General features: G+C 42.4%; 1 protein-coding gene across 5 annotated transcripts in view; it reads left to right on the forward strand.

Annotated features, from left to right (window-relative positions):
- tafa4b (TAFA chemokine like family member 4b) overlaps nucleotides 1–20,361 on the forward strand; it is a 52,732-nt gene that overhangs the window by 8,234 nt on the left and 24,137 nt on the right. For all 5 annotated transcript variants that reach the window (XR_014532150.1, XR_014532151.1, XM_083533487.1 and 2 more), the window contains exons 2-3: nucleotides 17,455–17,523; nucleotides 17,721–17,839. Coding sequence is in view for 3 of the 5 variants with exons in the window: in XM_083533487.1 (XP_083389613.1) it covers nucleotides 17,722–17,839 (118 nt within the window). In the remaining 2 variants the exon portion in view is untranslated. The remainder of the gene's footprint in view (nucleotides 1–17,454; nucleotides 17,524–17,720; nucleotides 17,840–20,361) is intronic.

The raw sequence follows: 20,361 nt of genomic DNA on the forward strand, positions 1-20,361 counted from the left end.
AATGTGTGGAGTTTAGTCAGAGTGTAGTGTATAGTGTGTAATAAATGTGTGTGATCAGAGTGTGGAGTTTAGTCAGAGTGTAGTGTATAGTGTGTAATAAATGTGTGTGATTAGAGTGTGGAGTTTAGTCAGAGTGTAGTGTATAGTGTGTAATAAATGTGTGTGATTAGAGTGTGGAGTTTAGTCAGAGTGTAGTGTATAGTGTGTAATTAAATGTGTGTGATCAGAGTGTAGAGTTTAGTTAGAGTGTAGTGTATAGTGTGTAATGAATGTGTATAATGAACATGAATACACTATACTGTATAGACTGTATTATTTGTGTAGAAAATAGGTTTGACTCACACTTTAACTCAGGATCAGAAGTTTTCTCCATACTCTTTTATTAAAACGCTTACTGCATCAATGAGTGCAGCTCTCAGTAAAGTGAAGGTCAACGTGAACAAGCTCAGTGATGTTTTGATAAATATACGACATCTGGCAGTTAAAGGTCAAACCTGCCTTTCAAATATACGTGACGGTGCCTTAGAGCTTTCTTCAGTTTTCACCAAGCTTTTGCCAGACCTCCTGCTGATAGCTGGACTGACTTCTTTAAATTGCTCCTAACAGTGAATAAGAATGTGTGAGATACTGCACCCGTTGATGAACTGCCTTGCATCCTGTGTTTATTCCCAGCCTGCTCTCAGTGTTCCTGGGACACACTCCGGCTCCACTGTGGCCTGGACCAGGATTAATGCTGCATTGTACTGCTAATGTTTTCTACAGGGACCCCTGGTTTTGTCTGACCAACAAACACATGGTTGATGGTTTGGGAACATTGGTGGCCCTAGGGGTGTGTGTGTGTGTGTGTGCGCGTGTGCGCGCGTGCGTGTGTGCGCGTGTGCGCGTGTGTGCGCGTGTGTGCGCGTGTGTGTGCGTGTGTGTGTGTGTGTGTGCACTATGAACTTATCAAGGATGTGTTCCTACTTCATATTCAGGTTCCTGCTTCATTTTCAGAATCACAGCATAAGGTGCTTAAGGAAGATGAAGTGAATGAATGACAATTTGTCCCATTATTGTTTAATTTGAAGTTGCACCACGTCAAGGTGACAAAATAACAACAAAAAAAAAAGAATGTGTAGCAGAGATGAATCACCATGTTTGTATTTGGCTGATTAAATATTCTTTGAGTGAAAATGCATTAAACTTATCATTTGTGAAACCAGCTGGCTATTACGCAGGGGTCCAGGGATTTCCGAGTCTCAAAAAGAGGTGTGTATGTGTGTGTGTTTGTTAGAGAAAGAGAGACACTTGTGTGGTCTTAAACAAGCAGCAGTCTACTGTTTATTGTCCTTGGAATGGTTTGTGTGTGTGAGAGCGAGAAAGAGAGAGAGAGAATACAAGGAATTGGTGGGTTTCATTGAGTGTGTGTGTGTGTGTGTGTGTGTGTGTGTGTGTGTGTGTGTGTGTGTGTTTTTGGTGCATATGCATGTCAATGTCAATAACTTTATATAACAATATATGCCTGGGTCAGAGTGTGTGTGTGTGTGTGTGTGTGTGTGTGAGAGAGAGAGAGAGAGAGAGAGAGAGAGAGAAAGAGAATAAATTCAAGAAATTTGTGTGTGTGTGTGTGTGTGTGTGTGTGTGTGTGTGTGTGTGTGTGTGTGTGTGTGTGTGTGTGTGGTGCATAGGCATGTCAGTGTCAATTACTCTGTATAAGAATATGCCTCTGTCTGTGTGTATGTGTGTGTGTGTGTGTGTGTGGTGAAGGGTGGGAGTGGGGGCACTCCTGAGCCTCACAGACAAACTAATTCACTTATTGACAGCTCCTGCATGTCTCAGTGACTTTGTAAAATGAACAATTGATCAGACTTTCTCGCTCCACTTATCCATCGCTCTCTCCCTCTCACTTTCTCTCGCTCTCTTCATCCCTCATTCACCTTTCGGCCTCTCGATTTGTACTCCCGTCACGTTCCATCATTAATATAATTATAGAGCGCCGTGTGCTTGGCTGGTCGTTAGTGACCGTGGAGTGGGAAGTAATCGGTGTGTTTTGACCCAGACGGCCGCGTCGGCGTCAGAGAGCAGAGCCTCGGCGGCCTCCGAGCACGAACGCTCACTCCTAGAAGAAGTGTGACGGCAGAAAGACAAAGAGCGAGAGAGACAGACATTGTGAGTGAGTGAGATGAGAGCTCGAACAGAGCTGGAGAGCAAGCTTTGACAGAGCATGAACCGATCCCTCCGCAGCGGCTCTCCCCGAAAATCAAAGGCACCTCAGCGTGACGTTCGTTTGTTTTCCATTAATCATCATTTGAACCAAGAGTGTGATTAAGCCAGTTTGTTTATCGTGGACAGTGGAGCAGAGAGGTGCGGCTTTCTCAAACTCAAGTCCAATGATTACATCGATAATCGCTCATCTGAAATTAGGGGGTCCATAGAAGTTTTACTTAAACCTACATAATCAATGAGCAGAAAGGATTTATTTATAAAATCTTCTGAATACGCAATACAATTACACAAACAAGCAGGACGGATTATGACTGCAAAAAAGTAGAGTACATACATAAATACCATCCACACACATGCACACAACTCCAAAAACTATGCAGGAGTTTCACATCATTGCATATTGTTCACAGAATCACATGTAAACAGGGGCGCCCGCTATGGTTTCTGGGGCCCCTGGCTAATTGGTACTCTGGGCCCTATGCCCCAATTATCTGAGCTTCTTCATTTAACAACAATCATTATCAGTAAGCATAAAAATTGTTATATATTCAGTAAAAAACAACAAAGAACTACATTTAAAAAGTTAAATTAACTGAAATTATGCATACTGTATACAGTAAAGCAACTCCATACAGAAAGATTTTCCAAGGCTTTCAAATCCTCTAGTCACTCGTTTCATTGCTGCATGGTCATTTTCCCCTCTTTTCTGAAGTTTAACGCTGTCCTATTACCATTGCTCGATTACATGGAAAGATGGATTTTTGAAAATACTGTAACAACTTCCAGTGGAAAAACAACAGGGTGAGTAATAGAGTTTCTATTTTATGTTCATTGCGGGCTAGCTTTAGAATTATAACACAAAGTAGGGAACTTAAATCACCTTTTTGTTTTTAAGCTGGGTCTTAAACTTAACTTAAACTTCCCCGTCTTGTTTTCTTCTTTTTTCAAGTTTCAACTTTGGACATCCTAATTTTCTCTGCGCCGTGCTTGCGTTTTGCCATCTACCTGATGCGTGACGAGTCAGAACCTCTGTGAAGCACCGCGTTTCTGCTCAATGCGGCAAATTTAAATGCCAGAATCATGCAGGATGGGCCTATGTGTGACCAGGAACCTTAGAATCCTCCCATACCAACCCTTCCCCTCGTTATGGCGGCCCTGCATTTGAAACACTTATGATTTCATGTTAAAAGTATTTGACTTTAGTATAACAGTCGGACTTGCAGGTCTGCATGCCTGAAATAACATTTTCAATGAAGTATCCATTGAAAATAAAGCATCCCATAAACCTTAACCCATAAATCTAACCTTTTATTGAAGAAATCTTCATTTTCATCGCTTCACCAGCCTGGTACTTTTACTCCGATGTGCAGGTGATGTCGCCGCAATCTGTCACCAAGGTGGAATATCCACAGGAGATTGACCAGAGGGTCACCCATGAGCGATGAAACTTTTGGCACCCGAGCTGACCCAACACACGCTGGCGATCTTCCCGGGGCGAGACTCGGCCAATTGCGCCTCGTGTAAGTGCGTTTTGGATGAGCTCTAGGTCACAGCGCTCCAGGCGTGCAGCTTTGTTTTTTTTGCGAGTCGTATAAAAAGCGATATAAAGTATAATTATTTTGCACACAGGCCAAGAGGGCGCTCGTAAAGGCTGAGGGCGAAAGGACGGCGGCTCAAGTGTTCTTGCGGTCTATTTATGTGTGTTTCTGATGAGTGCGATGAAATCGGATGAGGACGGATGTTTTTCTTCGGTAATCTAGTTGGTGGAGGTTCTTCAAAATGCAAAGAAATTCAGGGTCACTTCAGAGAAATTACTTTGAAGAATGGAGTCACTAATGTCCAAATTATTTAAATGTATTTATCGCTAAAACATTTTATTTGCGATATCGTCGTCTTACCAGTCAGCCCACATCAGTTTCTAATCAACTCATTCCAATTCATTCCAATGTGTAAAGTGTATTTAACAAAGGACATAAAACGGTTATAAAAGATTGTATAAGCGTGTTCCTTATAATTATAAATTTGTCCCTAATGCATGAGCCAGTGGCGACCGTAGCAAGGAAAAAACTCTCTGAGATGGCGTAAGGAAGAAACTTTGAGAGAAACCAGTCTCAAAAGGGAATCCCATCTTCATCAGGGTGGCACTGAACGTCTATTTATTACAGTTTCATCACTGTTGAGGGGTTCAGTGATAGACACTTAAATGTAGCTTGTGGTCCTGAGCCATTGTAGTAGATTATTGATATTAATACAGTCCAAATCCATCCTTATCCAAGTTCTTGTGTTGCTCAGTAAATGTATGGGTCTTTAGATGATAATTAGAAGTTATTCAGGGTTTCTACAAGGCCTTAAAAAGTCTTACATTTGCTGTTCTGGGTCTTAAATCATTTTAAACAGGTCTTAGTTTTTCCCGATGGCCACGTAACGCTACTTCTAATGCTCAAAAAATGAATTTAGGGCTTGGTTAAGGCCAGTTGCTAACAATGTGTGTTTTTGATGTTGTGATATAGGTCTTAAGTTTCATTCTTAATGGTCTTAAAAAGTCTTTGTGAAACCTGCAAAAACCCTGTTATTAGAGGTTTAAACATACACCAGAAGTTTTTTGTTTTTCGCAACAAAACTCGATTATTGTATTTAAAAAGTCTCAGGAGGTTTTTTAAATGCTGAAATCGTCTCGTCTGATGCCAACACCCGCACTAAAATGACCTTTGCACCAACTGACTGGACGATCGAGTGTCTGTAGAGGTGTCCTTAAAAAGGCGAGGTGCAGAGTGTAGTAAATGAACAAGAAAGCAGTGGTAACTGAAGTGTAAACAGAAAAACCCAGAGTTTTCTCTTACTGGTTTCTTTTTAGCTGGTTGATGTAGGTGTGCTTTAGCGCTGATGCAGGTCTGATGCAGCTGAACAATCTCTTGTGTACACACACACAAACACACACATACGAATATTTTCCAGGCAGTTGTGTTTTGATGTTGCTCAATGCTTAACGACTCCAGAGGTCTCATAAAACATTTCATATGCACAGCTCGATGTACTCAGAAATCCATCTTACTTTGTGGTTTAAGCTTGTGTTTGACTTTTCTGTCCCTCCAGCATTGAGGGCGGGTGATGGATCGGTGTAGCTTAAGCGGGGCAGATCGTCTGATGGGTTGGTGGCAAGTCACAAGGTTCAGGGACCCGGGTCTGAGCTGTATGAGTGCATAGGAAGGTCGACTTAGGCGGTAAATAGGGTTGTAAAGCCCTGGGACTGTGTGTGTGTGTGTGTGTGTGTGTGTGTGTGTGTGTTTGTGTGTGTGTGTGTGTGTGTGTGTGTGTGTGTGTGTGTGTGGGGGGGGGGGGGGGGGTACTGCGTGGGGATTCGTAATAGTGCTGATATAGCTGCTGGGAAGAGAAGTTTATTAGCCTGTTAGTGCTAGTGTCTCAGTCTGCTCATAAAGTAAACAGCAACCCGAAGCTCAAAAACTCACTCACATATACGCACACACACGGGCACACAGAACTAATAGAATGGTGGAGCATGAAAAATAGGAAAAATTGAACACGTTACAGCTCATTGTTTGCATCCGCTGATGTGGAACGTGTGATATTTGCGAGCGCTGTGTATTAATGAAAAATAAAAAGCGTTCTAATTAAAGGAGGGCAAAAACCATGACGTACCACCAGGGGGCATCAAAACGTGCACGCACGCACATCGTGAATAAAAAAAAAAAAAAAAGATTGATTTATATTCCGTCCTTCTAGCAGTCAAGGTCGTTGTAAAAACAAAAGCACCAAAATAATAACTGCACGTGACATGACGTACGAAAACGCGCGTAAAATTGTGCGTGTGGGTGAGTTGCTGTCTAGGTTTTCAAAACGCAACGCAAATCCAACACAATCCGGTTTTATTCCTGGGTGCAAAAGCAGCCCATGTGGAGTCATCGAATCTTGAGGACAGAGACGGTGGTCCCAGCAGCGGGGCACCCTGTGGCACTTTAAGTGCAGAGACAATCAATTCTTCGGTAACGTTAGCTTCCGTCCTCTCTCGCAAAGTCGATTCGGAAAAGTCAAGCCCAGGTAATGGGCTCGGACAAATCCGTTCTCTGGAGTGTTTTCCTCTTTGAATTTTTTTGTTCAGCACCTGTGCGGTAATTGTGTGTGTGTGTGTGTGTGTGTGTGTGTGTGTGTGTGTGTGTGTGTGTGTGTGTGTGTGTGTGTGTGTAAGAATTATGTCACAGGTGTTTCCCTGTAGGGTTTTTCCTAATCACTCCACTTACACTGTCAGCAAGCTTTCTGGATTTTTTTGCTGGTTATGTGTAATCTGTATTTGTTTGTTTATTCCACATGGAATTTTTCCAATCTGACTTAAATCAATCATTCATTCTGCTTTTAATTATTGGTGAACGGCTGCTGTGTAAAAGGAGCAAATACATGCTGTTATAGGAAAACAATCAGCTTCAGGGTTGGAACAGCGAGGACCGGTTCATGCCGAGCTGCAGCACACCACTTTGTCATCGATTATTTGCCTACAATGTGCCTTGTGTGCTTTATTACTTACTTTACTTATCTGGAATCAGTAAACCCAGATGGCAGCCGCAAATGTATTGGGTGTCTTTGGATAAAGGAAACGACTGAAAATACAACAGACTTCTCAAAAACCTAATGTAGAAACTCTGCATGTAGTTTATAGGGACAAAAATATTGATACACCCGAATTTTTACTTTTACATTTACGACATTCATCAGACGCCTTACATTTACATTTACATTTGCGGCATTTAATTTAGATTAGCAGACGCCCGTGTCCAGAGCAACGTACAAAAGTGCAATAGTCTATAGCAATGAATAAATCTACACTGGTACGCTAGACTACTTCGCTTGGGTCAGTTAGACTAAAATAAATCCGACTACAACTCTTGATTTACAGAAACCAACTTGGAAAGTGCTAATTTAAGTTTAACCGTCGCTTAAATATACCCAGGGACTCCACTGTTCTGACATCTAGGTGAAATTCATTCCACCACCTCGGTGCCAGAACAGAGAAGAGCCTTGAAGTATACTTACCTCTCATTCTGAGAGAAGGTGGTACCAGTCGAGCAGTGCTGGAGGATCTCAGACAGCGTGGTGCAGTGCGAGATGTGATGAGGTCACTGAGGTAAGATGGTGCTGGTCCATTTTTCATGAAGATGTCAAAAAAAAACATAAAGTTGCTAAGACTGGTGTCTCCATTCAAATGTGGAGTAGTCATTTCTATACAAAAACAAGATAAAGAATTTCACAGGTTTCTATAGAACTCTATCGGAAGTTGTTGCTATAGAAACGATAGCAATAAATATCTTTTTTTCTGCAATACTGCCAGAGAAGAGAGAACCAGTCGGAATCGAGATTCGATATCAGCAGCTTGTGTTAACAGTTACATCTAGAAACTGCGCGTAAAGTGGAATGATCCGTTTTGCAAATTGGTGCTGTCCAAGCGAAAACCTCATAATCTCCAAAGCAATAAACTGCCGTGCGGAAGAAGAGCTGGGGTGAGGACGGGGAGGAGGAAGTGTTCCAGTCTGTTTCTATTTCCTCATCAGAAAAACTTCAAAAGTGCCAGAGCCAATTTTCGGAAGTTCTTTTCGAAAGCGACTGTCAGAGCCATGGGGGGGGGAGACCCCAAACAAACACGGGGGGGACCCCAAACAAACACGTATATATTAAAAGAAATCCTAACCGTCAACTAATGGAGTTAGTGAGTATTTATAGGCTGTTCTTCGCTATGAATGTGAACATAAACAAAAGCAGGAAAAAAAACTTTGGAAAAATGGAAAGCAACTGTAATAGTCAACCATCCATCAGCGAATATCGAGGACAATAGATGAACACGGGGCAAATCCGATTTGCCGCGAGCGGAGGGGTAAAATTGCTCGCTTATTGAGAGCCCTGGTGGAGAACAGCGAGGAACAAGTCGCTCATCTGCATACACACTGATACCGCCATGATGGACTACTGTATCTGCTCCCTCACACACGTGCACACACACACACACACACACTTAGGTGACATTCATATCTAAAAATATGAGATAAATTTCCCTCAAACATGGACCTCCTGTTGAAATATTGTGCTTTTTCCCCACACCAGCATGATTACTTTACATTTTTTCTTTTGATCCTTTTCAAGCTGTTTTTTTGTGTGCTCAATCTCTTCGGGTTCCTCTGAGACGGGGCTTTTTTGCTGCCCCGTTTCAGTTTTGCTGCATGAAATGGCGCACCGAAGATCTGTGTGTGTGTGTGTGTGTGTGTGTGTGTGTGTGTGTGTGTGTGTGTTGATGTTCCAGTGTGGTGAGTAGAAAGCACCACAGGAGGTTAATGGTTTGGCACATCGTTCTTCAGGTGAACATGCAGTGAGCCACACAAACACATATGTACTTGTATTTGGTGACCTGCAGCAACATTAAGGAAACTGATACGGAATTTTTTTTATGAGGATTTTATCTACACACACACACACACACACACACACACACACACACACAAGCACACAGAGAGCCACATACACATATTCACATGACACCTCATTTTATCACGGTAATGCAGTACTGGTTTTCATCTTCACAATCGTTTGAATAACAACAAAAACACACTACGCTTCACTTTTCAATAAATCATGAACCCTTATTAAAAAGTATATTTAGTGTATAAATGCTGACCCTCCTGCACTGTGCCTACTTTTTTGCCGGGATATAAAAAAAACTTTTGAACTTATTCTTAGGGTAAAAACAAAACCACCATGACGTCTGTGTTTCCTTCAAGAGAGTTTAATTGATAAGAAGCTGCCGTACAAATTCTTTTGTTTATTATTAGAAAAGATGGAATTTCTGTTAAACTTTTAGGAAAAAGCAGATTAGATTTTTAGTATTTGTATCCATTCTCGTAGGGTGACTAGTCCCGGGGTGCGGTCAGCGTTCCAATTTCATCCCAGTGAAGTTCAATTCAAGTGTTTCAAGAGGCGGAAGTGAAGCGGCTTGACGGCGAAATCGCTGACAAAAAGCGCGAATATTTGTTTGCTGCAAGTTTCACGTCTTGGTTGATAAGCGGGGAGGAGACCACGATTCAGATAAGTGACTGAATCGATTGTTAAACGACAGAGAACAGGCTAAAATGGCATCAGTTTTTGGAAATTTGGGTCCTTTTGAGGAAAGCAGTGAGCAGTGGTGTTCTTACACAGAACGATTTGAGCACTTTGTAGCAGCGAATGCTATTATTGAAGATAAAGTTGTACCCACATTTTTAAGTGTAATGGGTCCAAAGACATATACACTACTGCGTAACCTCCTGCAGCCAGAGAAACCTGGAGAGAAAACGTATGCTCAAATAGTGAACACTCTTAAAGCACATTTCTCACCAAAACCCTTAGTAATAGCAGAGCGATTTCGGTTCCACAGACGAAATCAGCTAGAAGGGGAATCAGTGGCAGTGTTTGTGGCAGTGCTAAAAAAATTAGCTGAACACTGTGAATTTGGTGATGTGCTCAACGATACACTGCGGGACAGATTAGTATGCGGACTACGCTGCGAGGGCATACAGAAAAGACTGTTAACAGAGAGCAACCTGACACTACAAAGAGCAATTGAGTTGAGTGTATCTATGGAATTGGCTGCAAAGGAAGCCCAGCAATTGAGCTCTAACAGTAAAGTGTACAAGATGGAGACAGAAAAACAAACTGAAATTAAAGGCCCATGTTTCCGTTGTGGTAAGACTGGGCACTCGCCTGTTTCATGCTGGTTTAAGGATATGGAGTGCCGCAGCTGTAAGAAAAAGGGACACATTGAGCGTGCGTGTAGGAATAAAACAAGAAAAGAAAAAATGCATCAAAAACCAGTTTTCGGAAGGAAACAAAAGAAGCGCATCTTTACAGTCGGACAGGAGAATAAAGAGAGTACTGACACATCTGATGAGGAATTTCCTTTTGCATGTGCTCACTGTCGCAGGTGGAACCAAGGCTTATAAAGTCACCGCGCTGCTGGAAGGACAGCCAGTGAAAATGGAAATCGACACTGGTGCTGCTGTATCGCTGGTGTCGGATGCGGTATACAGAGAAATACTCAGCCACCTGCCACTCAAACCACCTAATGTTGTCCTTAAAACCTATACTGGGGAATCAGTGACAATGAAAGGACTCACCCAAGTAACAGTTGAACTGAATGGACAAACAAAAAAACTGCCATTGTATGTGGTCGTGGGTGATTACCCCTCGTTGATGGGACGTTCCTGGCTGGAGCAATTCAAAGTGGACTGGCCGACCATACATATGATGACACCTAAAACCCTGGACCTTGAAGGTGTTCTTGAAAAACACAGTGAAGTTTTCAAACAGGAATTAGGCAGTATGGAAGGCATCACAGTAAAATTGACTGTGGAGCAGGGAAGCCAGCTAAAGTTCTTAAAGTCCCGGCTCCTGCCATATGCACTCAAACCTAAAGTAGAGGCGAGCTTGGATGAACTTGTGAAAAATGGTGTGCTGGAACCAGTCAATGTGAGTAAGTGGGCAACACCTATTGTTCCAGTTATAAAGAAGGATGGAGGCATAAGGATCTGTGGGGACTTTAAAGTTACTGTAAATCCAGTGTTGTCGGCAGAACAATACCCCTTGCCTCACATTAATGACCTTTTTGCTGGGTTGACTGGAGGACAAAGATTCAGCAAAATCGACCTCAACCAGGCATACCTACAGATGCATGTTGAGGAACAGTCCAGAGAACTTCTCACCATTAACACACACAAAGGCCTATTTCGGTACAAACGTTTACCGTTTGGAATTACTTCGGCTCCATCCGTTTTTCAGCGAGCGATGGATCAGATTCTTGCTGGACTTCCAGGAGTTGTGTGTTATTTAGATGACATTCTGGTGACTGGCACAGATGAACAGTCGCATTTACAACATCTGGATGCTACCCTTGAGAGACTGAAAGAGTATGGATTAAGAGTGCGCAAGGATAAATGTGAATTTTTCCAGTTTGCAGTCGAGTACTTGGGGCACGTCATTGATGCATCTGGTCTGCATACGTCCCCATCCAAGGTTAAGGCTATTGTTGATGCTCCAGTACCAAAAATGTCAGTCAGTTACGATCTTTCCTCGGCTTACTGAACTATTATGGGCGTTTCATTCCAAACATCGCTACGCTGTTAAAACCTCTGCACAAATTGTTATGCCATGAGAATAATTGGAAGTGGACCTCTGAATGCCAGGAGTCATTCAGAAAAGCAAAGGAGACACTTTCAGGGTCAAACGCACTCACTCATTTTGACCCTGCTCTTCCTATCCAGCTGGCCTGCGATGCTTCTCCATATGGTGTGGGAGCTGTCTTGTCCCACATCATGCCCAATGGTCAAGAAAGGCCAATCGCGTTTGCTTCCAGGAGTCTGAGCAAAGCAGAAGCAAACTATGCTCAGATTGAGCGAGAAGCATTGAGCATTGTGTTTGGAGTGCGTAAGTTTTATCAGTTTATTTTTGGAAGGAAGTTCACACTGCTGACCGATCATCGCCCACTCACTGCAATATTTGGTCCACACCATGGCATTCCCGCTCTTGCTGCCAGTAGGATGCAAAGGTGGGCTTTGTTGCTATCTGCTCACACCTATGACATCAAATACCGAAAGTCAGAATTGCACGGAAATGCGGACGGTCTGTCCAGGTTGCCTCTCGCTGACAGGATAAAGGAAGCAAAGGTGGCTAAAATCTTCTATTTCAGCCAGGTGGAACGGGCTCCTATAACGGCCACACAAGTACGCAGGGGCACACAAAATGACCCTGTCCTGTCAAGAGTCGTGGATATCGTCATGACCGGTAAAGGGGAGAACGATGGTCTGGAGCTAAAACCTTACATCTCTCGACGTCATGAACTTTCGGTGCAGTCCGGCTGCTTGTTGTGGGGAAGGAGAGTGGTTATTCCCCCGGCTTTACGCGAGCCAGTGTTAAAACAGCTGCATGTGGGACACTGTGGAATGGTCCGTATGAAGGAGATTGCCAGGAGCTACTTCTGGTGGCCAGGAGTAGATGGCCAAATTGAGGAAAAAGCTAGGACGTGTACCTCATGCCAGCGCATACGTAACGCACCACAACTTGCACCTCTGCACCCGTGGGAATATCCTGAAAAACCATGGCATCGCATTCATATTGATTTTGCTGGCCCAGTCGAGGACAAAATGCTGTTGGTGGTCATGGATGCACACAGTAAGTGGCCTGAGGTGGCCATTATGAAATCTACTTCAGCTGGAAAGACAATTGAAAAACTGGGAGAAATGTTCAGTAGGTTTGGATCACCAGTGCAACTTGTCTCAGATAATGGCCCCCAATTTACATCTCATGAGATGGCCACATTTCTACAAGCAAATGGTGTACAACATATAACGTCATCACCTTACCATCCTGCAACTAATGGATTAGCCGAAAGGTTTGTCCAAACTATGAAACATGAAACATGCTTTGAAAGCTTCGCTCGGGCAAGGCACATTTCATCAACGTCTACACAGCTTTTTGCTCTTCTATCGTAGTACTCCGCATGCGATCACCAAAGTATCGCCAGCGTTTTTGTTGTTCAGCAGAGAGCTCAGGACAAGCTTTGAGCTGATTAAACCAGCTACACTCAAAGAAACTGTCCAACGGCAACAAGACCATCAAGTACAGCGACGGAATCTGCGAGCCAAGGACAGAATCTTTGCAACAGGCTCATCAGTGCTTGCTCGGAACTATGGTAGTGGTCCTAAATGGGTTCCGGCCACTGTGGAGGCCCAAACGGGTCCAGTGTCATATAAGGTCAAGACTGCTGAAAATCTTTCCTGGAGGAGACATACTGATCAGTTGCTTGGTGGAGCCAACACCGTTATAGATCTTCCTGAGGTCACTGATGTCACTGATCAAATATATGACAATTTTCCAACTTCAGTAGTCTCCACAAAGGAGCCTATAATGACCACAAATTGTCCTTTTGCTAACGAACAATCATCTTCACCAGCAGGAAATGGAAACCAAATTGGCCGCCGGTATCCAGCAAGGGAGCGGCGTCCTCCTCAGCGTTTACTGGACTACACTTAATTAGGGGCTACCCTTATTGCTTCGGGGCAAAATAATCCCCTAAGGGTAAGCTAGGGTTTGAGGTAGTCTACCCTCATTCCCAGGATATAGTTGTCACTTTACAACGGGATCCAACATAAAGACTCAATGTTCATTTTTCAAAAAAAAAAGGGGTCTAAGTTCATAGATATGTTGATAAAAGAAACTAAATTTTATAATTTAAGTGGTACAGTTTAATTTGCAATCTCGTGTTATACCTCAAGGAGTAAGAGGGGAGGAAATGTTGTGTATTGTGTTAACGCTGTTTACGTAACTACATTACCCACAATGCACCTTGTTTACGTTTTTCCGGATGTACATGTTCCGGTGTTATGCTCTCTCTCGATATGTGAGTAAAAAAAACAGTCACGCTAAGTCCATGTGTGTGTCATCCTTAACTAAATGCCTTATTATAATCTCACAAAAGATACAACACTAATCATCATCATCATCATCTTTTGAAATTAGTTTGTATTAACATATTAATATGATGTGAGGTTCAGTTACCAGTGTGACACTAAAACAGGTACATAAATGATTATAAAACAGTAATAATGTCTACTTTTTACTGAAGTACGTGTCAGAGCCCAAACTTTTTTACTTTAACTTGAGTGGAAAAGTGAAGTCAGAGCTTCAACTTTTACCAGAGTCTTTTAAAACATGAGTATCTCTACTATAATTACTACTATTAATATTTCAAATCTAAACATAAAATATACATTTATTCGTCCCACAGTGGGGAAATCTCTCTTACCACTACTACTATTCTGACTACTACTGTTATAACTTGTACTACTAATTTTAATATCATACTAATTACTCCTATCACTATTTACTACTATTACTACTACTTTACTGCTATAACTACTACTAATACAATTACTACTACTATACTACAATGACTATTACTACTACTACTAATTATTAGTAGTACTATTACTACTGCTATACTTTAACTACTTTTACTAATATTACTATTACTATTACTAATATTCTACTATTATTGCTGCTACCACTGATAATAATAGCTGTTATTGTTATTTGTACAATGAATTCTCTGTATTTTTGGCTTTGCACTTGTTGTTTTTTTTACCCAGAATGTTCATTTACTTTTAAATTCTACTAAAAAACATGCTCTTTCGTAGGCAGCTAAACTGTTGCCTACAGTATATATAATAATAATAAACTCCAACCCTAAACATCTGTTAGATCGGAACTGAATAAATTACTGTTGAGAAAACCTCGAGTGCTCCGCGACTACGCGCTCATTTTTCACCGCAGAATCGAATCGAGTTCAATCTGTGGCACTCAGACCTCACAACACTGGAGCCTCCGACACAAAGAAGTGCAACCACATCATCAGATTCAGCAGATTTTCCTTCCCAATATATTCCGCCGGTTTCGGCTTTAACAGCGATCGTGTTCGGAGTTGTCCGCTGATTTCAGACCAATTTTTCTTCCATGATGAGACACAATTTTCACGTTTGTCTCAGAAATGATTTGTGCAGGGAAAATCAGTCCAGGCTTTTTCATGTACGTGTGGATTGTGGGATACATAGCATACTGTTACAACTGCGTAAACCAATCACGTGTGTGTGTTTCTTTATTGTCAGGGCTGAGCAATGCAAATTACAAATTTAGACCCAAAGTGTTTTCTCGAATTTTCCATTTGCCCCTAATATTGACACATTTTTACAGTCAGGCAGAGGTGCATATTCCCATTTGGTTTTGCTCGATCAGTTAAGAGTGGCACAAGTTGTAACATCAGGTTTAGGATTTAAAAAAAGGTTTCTGAGCAAATGTTTTTATATTGTGACAGTTTTTTTTTTCCACACAAGCAAAATTGTATGGAAATCAAGTAAATAGAAATATGGTTTTATTAACATTTTGATTTTGTTAGTGTGTGTGTTTGTGTGTGTGTGTGTGTGTGTTTGTGTGTGTGTGCATGCGAGTGCTCTGTTTCGTTTACTTTGTGTTTATTTTTTTTACGCACACAAACACGTGGCTTTACAAGTTAGGACCAAATCAGAGGTGTTGGTTGGAAGTAACACACACAGAGAGATGTGAGATGTGGCAGAATCACGACCCGACATCCTTTTACCAAACAGCTGTGTGTGTGCGTGTGTGTGCGTGTGTGTGCGTGTGTTTGGAGAGGAGAGAGTGTGTAAGACGCTGAGATAAACAAGCTCTATTATAAAGCTGCATTTTGAAAGGGTGGATGTGTGCAGGATGTATAGAATAATGTACAGTGTGTGTGTGTGTGTGTGTGTGTGTGTGTGTGTGTGTGTGTGTGTGTGTGTGTGTGTGTGTGTGTTGTCTGTGTGTGTATGTTCGCTCATTCCTGTTCCCTCATCTCTCGACTGTAATGAACGTGTCAGAATGCAAAGGTGATAAAAATGTGCAGTGCGCACCTGTGTGTGTAAAGAGAATGGGACATACACACACACACACACACACACACACACACACACACACACACACACACACACACACACACACACACACACACACACACACACACATATATACAGGGTTGCAAGTGCTTCTTAAAAAAAGACAAGTGCACAACGCGCACACAGTATTGCGAGTGCTTCATTACAGAAGACAAGTACACACACACACACACACACACACACACACACACAAGCATGCACTTGGGTGCTGCAGTGTTTCTTTTCGAGCTACATGCATCACACTGTCATGATAACACTTCCTTCTTTCTCTTGTTGCATTCTCTCTCTCACACACACACACACACACACACACACACGCATCAGGACACATGTTACATGGTTATCATTAACATGGTGTAGAAAGACATTAAAATATAATCACTATAACACAGCATACAGCCATAGCAAGGTTTTTGTTTTTAAATAATTATATTACACACTGCAGCCACAAGGGGGCAGACTCGAGCAGCAGTTCCACTCACACACTCCTGAGGATGAGACGTGGCTTGATATCTGGCATAACACATTCAAATAATTGTGATACAGAGACATTAATACCAAAAAACATCATCAGATTTTGTGTGGAGGTTCCATCAGTCATTAAAACATTTATACACTAAATTATACACTATATATACACTTCAAAAGTATTTGGACACCAGACTTTTTATGCCATTTGTGGTTCTTCCCCAAACCTTTACCACAAAGTTGGAGACACACAATTGTGCAGACAATTTATTGATTTATTATTGACTTTATTCAAGCTAAGTGACCTAAAGCTGTTCCAGCATGACTGCCCATGTGCAAAAAAAAAAAAAAAACGGCTCCATGAGGATATGTTTTACATGAGTTGGAGTGGAAGATCTCCTGCTATAAAACTCTGACCTCAGGCCTCCTCACCTCACCTACATCAGTACCCGACTTTACTAACACCCTTGTGGCTGAATAAATCTCCACAGAATCTAGTGGAACATCTTCCCAGAAGAGTGGAGTCTCTTATGAGAACAAATGGAGTCTAAATGTTTAAATGGATGTTCAAGAAGAACCAACCGTGTGGTCAGGTGTCCACAAACGTTTGTCATTATGGTGTATCTTTGAACAGAGTGAAAAAAAAGGCATTGATCAGTGATTTCAATGGTGAATAAGTTGCTAAATCACTAATCTGGTTCTTTGTGACTGGGTGTGTAGTGTGTGTCATGAAAATGGAGCGGTTGCGAGTTCGAGGAAGAAAACTTTTCCTCAGCTGTGTCACAGGATTGAAGTTTCGAAGCCTGTGGACATGCGAGAGGTCATTTTTTTTTACCCGACTCGACCTCTAAAACAATACACCTGAGCACAAACATCATTTGTAACAGCCTGATGGATAAATACTGTGTGTATGTGTGTATGTGTGTATGTGTGTGTGTGTGTGTGTGTGTGTGTGTCTGTTTTGAACTAAAGCCCTCGGGGCAAATGTCTTGAAAAGTGTCCTTTACCTCTTTTTCTTTTTCTTTCCTTCTTTCTGTCACTTTTTTTTCTTTTTTCTTGCCTTACTGTCTCTCTCTCTCTCTCTCTCTCTCTCTCTCTCTCTATCTCTCTCTCTCTCTCTCTCTCTCTTTCCTTTTTCATTTGCTTTATCTTTTTTTTTTTACTTTCTGACCCTGTGAAATTTATCTTTCTCTCTCTCTCTCTCTCTCTCTCTCTCTCTCTCTCTCTCTCTCTCTCTCTCTCTCTCTCTCAGGTCTGGTGTAGTGAGACGAGCATAAAGGCGAGTTGATCTGAAGATTTGAAGTGAGAGGGTGATCACCGGGTGAGAGCGAAAGAGTGATAATAACACTTTGATTTCTATTTCACACCTCCATCACCAAGTCTGACAGGAATCTATCTATCTATCTATCTATCTATCTATCTATCTATCTATCTATCTATCTATCTATCTATCTCTCTCTCTCTCTCTCTCTCTCTCTCTCTCTCTCTCTCTCTCTCTCTCTCTCTCTCTTCCTTCAGGATGATGGAGATGAGGTGGAGGTCTGTATGGCTCTTGCAGCTCATCGTCTTGGTCCTGGTGGTGATGATGTCATGCCGATCAGTGTGTGGTGGTACCCGGACTCTAAGGGCAAGCACAGGTACAGTACACTAATGTTCTCTCTATTTTACACACACACACACACACACACACACACACTATTTTGTCCAAACACTTTCATGTTCAACCCCCTATATCACCAAGCTGCCACTCTTGGGGCCCCTGAGCAAGGCCCTTAAGTCAAGTCAAGTCAAGTTTATTTGTATAGCGCTTTTCCCAACAGACATTGTCTCAAAGCAGCTTTACAGAAATCAACAATCAAGGTGAATGGTGTGCATTTATCCCTGATGAGCAGCCGTGGCGACAGTGGCATGGAAAAACTCCCTTAGATGTTATGAGGAAGAAACCTTGAGAGGAACCAGACTCAAAAGGGGAACCTCATCCTCATTTGGGTGACATCAAGAGTTTGATCATAAATCTTTCAACAATACAGATCATTGGAGAGTGAGAACTAACATGAGCACTGGAGTGTAAGATTATAAGTAAATGTTCTTTCTACAGTCTTTGGAATAAAAGTAGGAGCTACTGAGCTCAACATTTGTGATCATCACAGATTCAGCATCAGCTTCTCCATGCCAGAGCCTTTAAACACTCCAGGAGGTCCAATGTCAAACTCCACACATGTAGTGGGATCCAATTGGCACTGGTACCTCTCTAGATGGTTCGGGATGTTTGCGAGTTTGGCATCTACTTCTTTAAAGTCCATAATCTTCATGAGGTGGGACGTGACTGGAGCTGGCCAAACCTCAGGATGCCTCGGGATGGGGAGAGAAAGAGAAGCAGTGGAGAGGAATTAGCGTAGCTGCTGTTCATGATATTAACAGCACAAGTTGATAATGTGCATGTGATCAGATGTTCTGGAGCACAAGGTTATGATATGTGATGTGTGTGTTGTGTAGGCTTTGCTAAAAAGATATGTTTTTAATCTGCACTTAAACTGGGAGAGTGTGTCTGAACCCCGAACACTGTCAGGAAGACTATTCCAGAGTTTAGGAGCTAAATGTGAAAATGCTCTACCACCTCTAGTGGACTTTGCTATTCTAGGAACTACTAGAAGCCCAAAGTTTTGAGATCTCAGGGAGCGTGACGGATTGTAGCGTGTTAAAAGACCGGAGAGATACATGGGGGCCAAACCAGTTAGTGCTTTATAAGTGAGTAGCAGTAGTTTGTAGTCCATTCGAAACCTTAACTCTCTGTAGGCCGAGGTGCTGTATCATGGCTGACCCTGCGCTCTAACCCCAGCTCCCCATATCACTGGGATGTGCGAAGAAAGAATTTCACTGTGCTGTAATATTCATGTGACAAGTTAAAAGTACTTTTCTTTACACTGTACACACACACAAACACACTCATTGGTGGATTTAACCATATTAAACAAGATTACTAGTCACGGATGACGAAAATGCGGCCGGATTCTGTAACGGATGGAGATCCCCCTATCACAATTGTCTTAAAGCACTAATCTTTCCACCGACTCCCATTAGAGCTTTAGCGCTGATCCTGGTCGAAGCGAGTGCGATTTTCTATCCGTTTATTTTCCGTCCTGCAGTCATGAAACCGCAAAGTCACTCTGCTCGCAGGTCCCGAGCTGTCTCTGTGGCGTGGGAAGGACGATTCAGTAATGACTGTATTAATATGTATGATGTTAAATAGCCAGGCTGTAAAACTCCCCCCCTACACACACACACACACACACACACACACACACACACACACACACACACACACACACCTCTCTGTGCCCTCATACCTACACGCTCAACACGCTCCACACATTCGGAAGCGCAAAACCAAAATAATGTTCACCCCCCGCCCCTTTCTATTGACACCCACCAGCTAACTAATTCTGATTTGCATAATTCATGAAACTCGGTGCTCTCGGCGACGCGGTCACCAGCAGTACATAAATATTTTAGCGTGGCAAAAGGTCACTCTCGGGCCTGCTCCTCTGCATCATTCATAATATGCAAAGTTCTTCCCTAAAGACAGCCTCGGCTCGTGCCTTAATTACTCTCATTTCTTTAATTATGTCTGTCCTCTGTTTTGTTGATACTAATGCAAGGTGACCTTTTTTCTTTTTTCCTCTACGGCCAGCAGAAATGCCACCGGTGTCCTCTTTTCCTTGTCCTGACTGATGCCACGTGTCTTTTCTCTCTTCCGTCTGACGGATAGAGGTGGCCCGCGTATATTTATTTATTTTCAGACTGCGCTAATTACGGCGTCGGTGCCGCAGAAGGTCAGAAGGCGTCTTATCGTTCTCCTCGCCGTCTTCCCGTCACACTTTGAAGCTCTTTCTACCTCGGTTTGATGGCGCTAATTGGGAGAAAAAAACTTCTCGAACCCGAGCGTTTAAAGGAAAACAGATTAATTGGCAGAGGTCTGTGAAAGTGTGCAAAAAATTGCGTGTATTTTGTCGCAAAAGGTCGTGTGATCTCAACTTACCTCAGCCTGGGTTTCTTTTCTGCAGTACCTCCTGCGACCACATGGTGGCTCTAAAGGTCTAGAAAAGTTTCTCAGGTTGGTGGTGTGGGAACTAAAGAGAACAAGGAGGTTCAAAATTCA

The sequence above is a fragment of the Silurus aristotelis genome, assembly GCF_946808225.1.
Source record: "Silurus aristotelis genome assembly, chromosome: 28".
Taxonomy (NCBI): Eukaryota; Metazoa; Chordata; class Actinopteri; order Siluriformes; family Siluridae; genus Silurus; species Silurus aristotelis.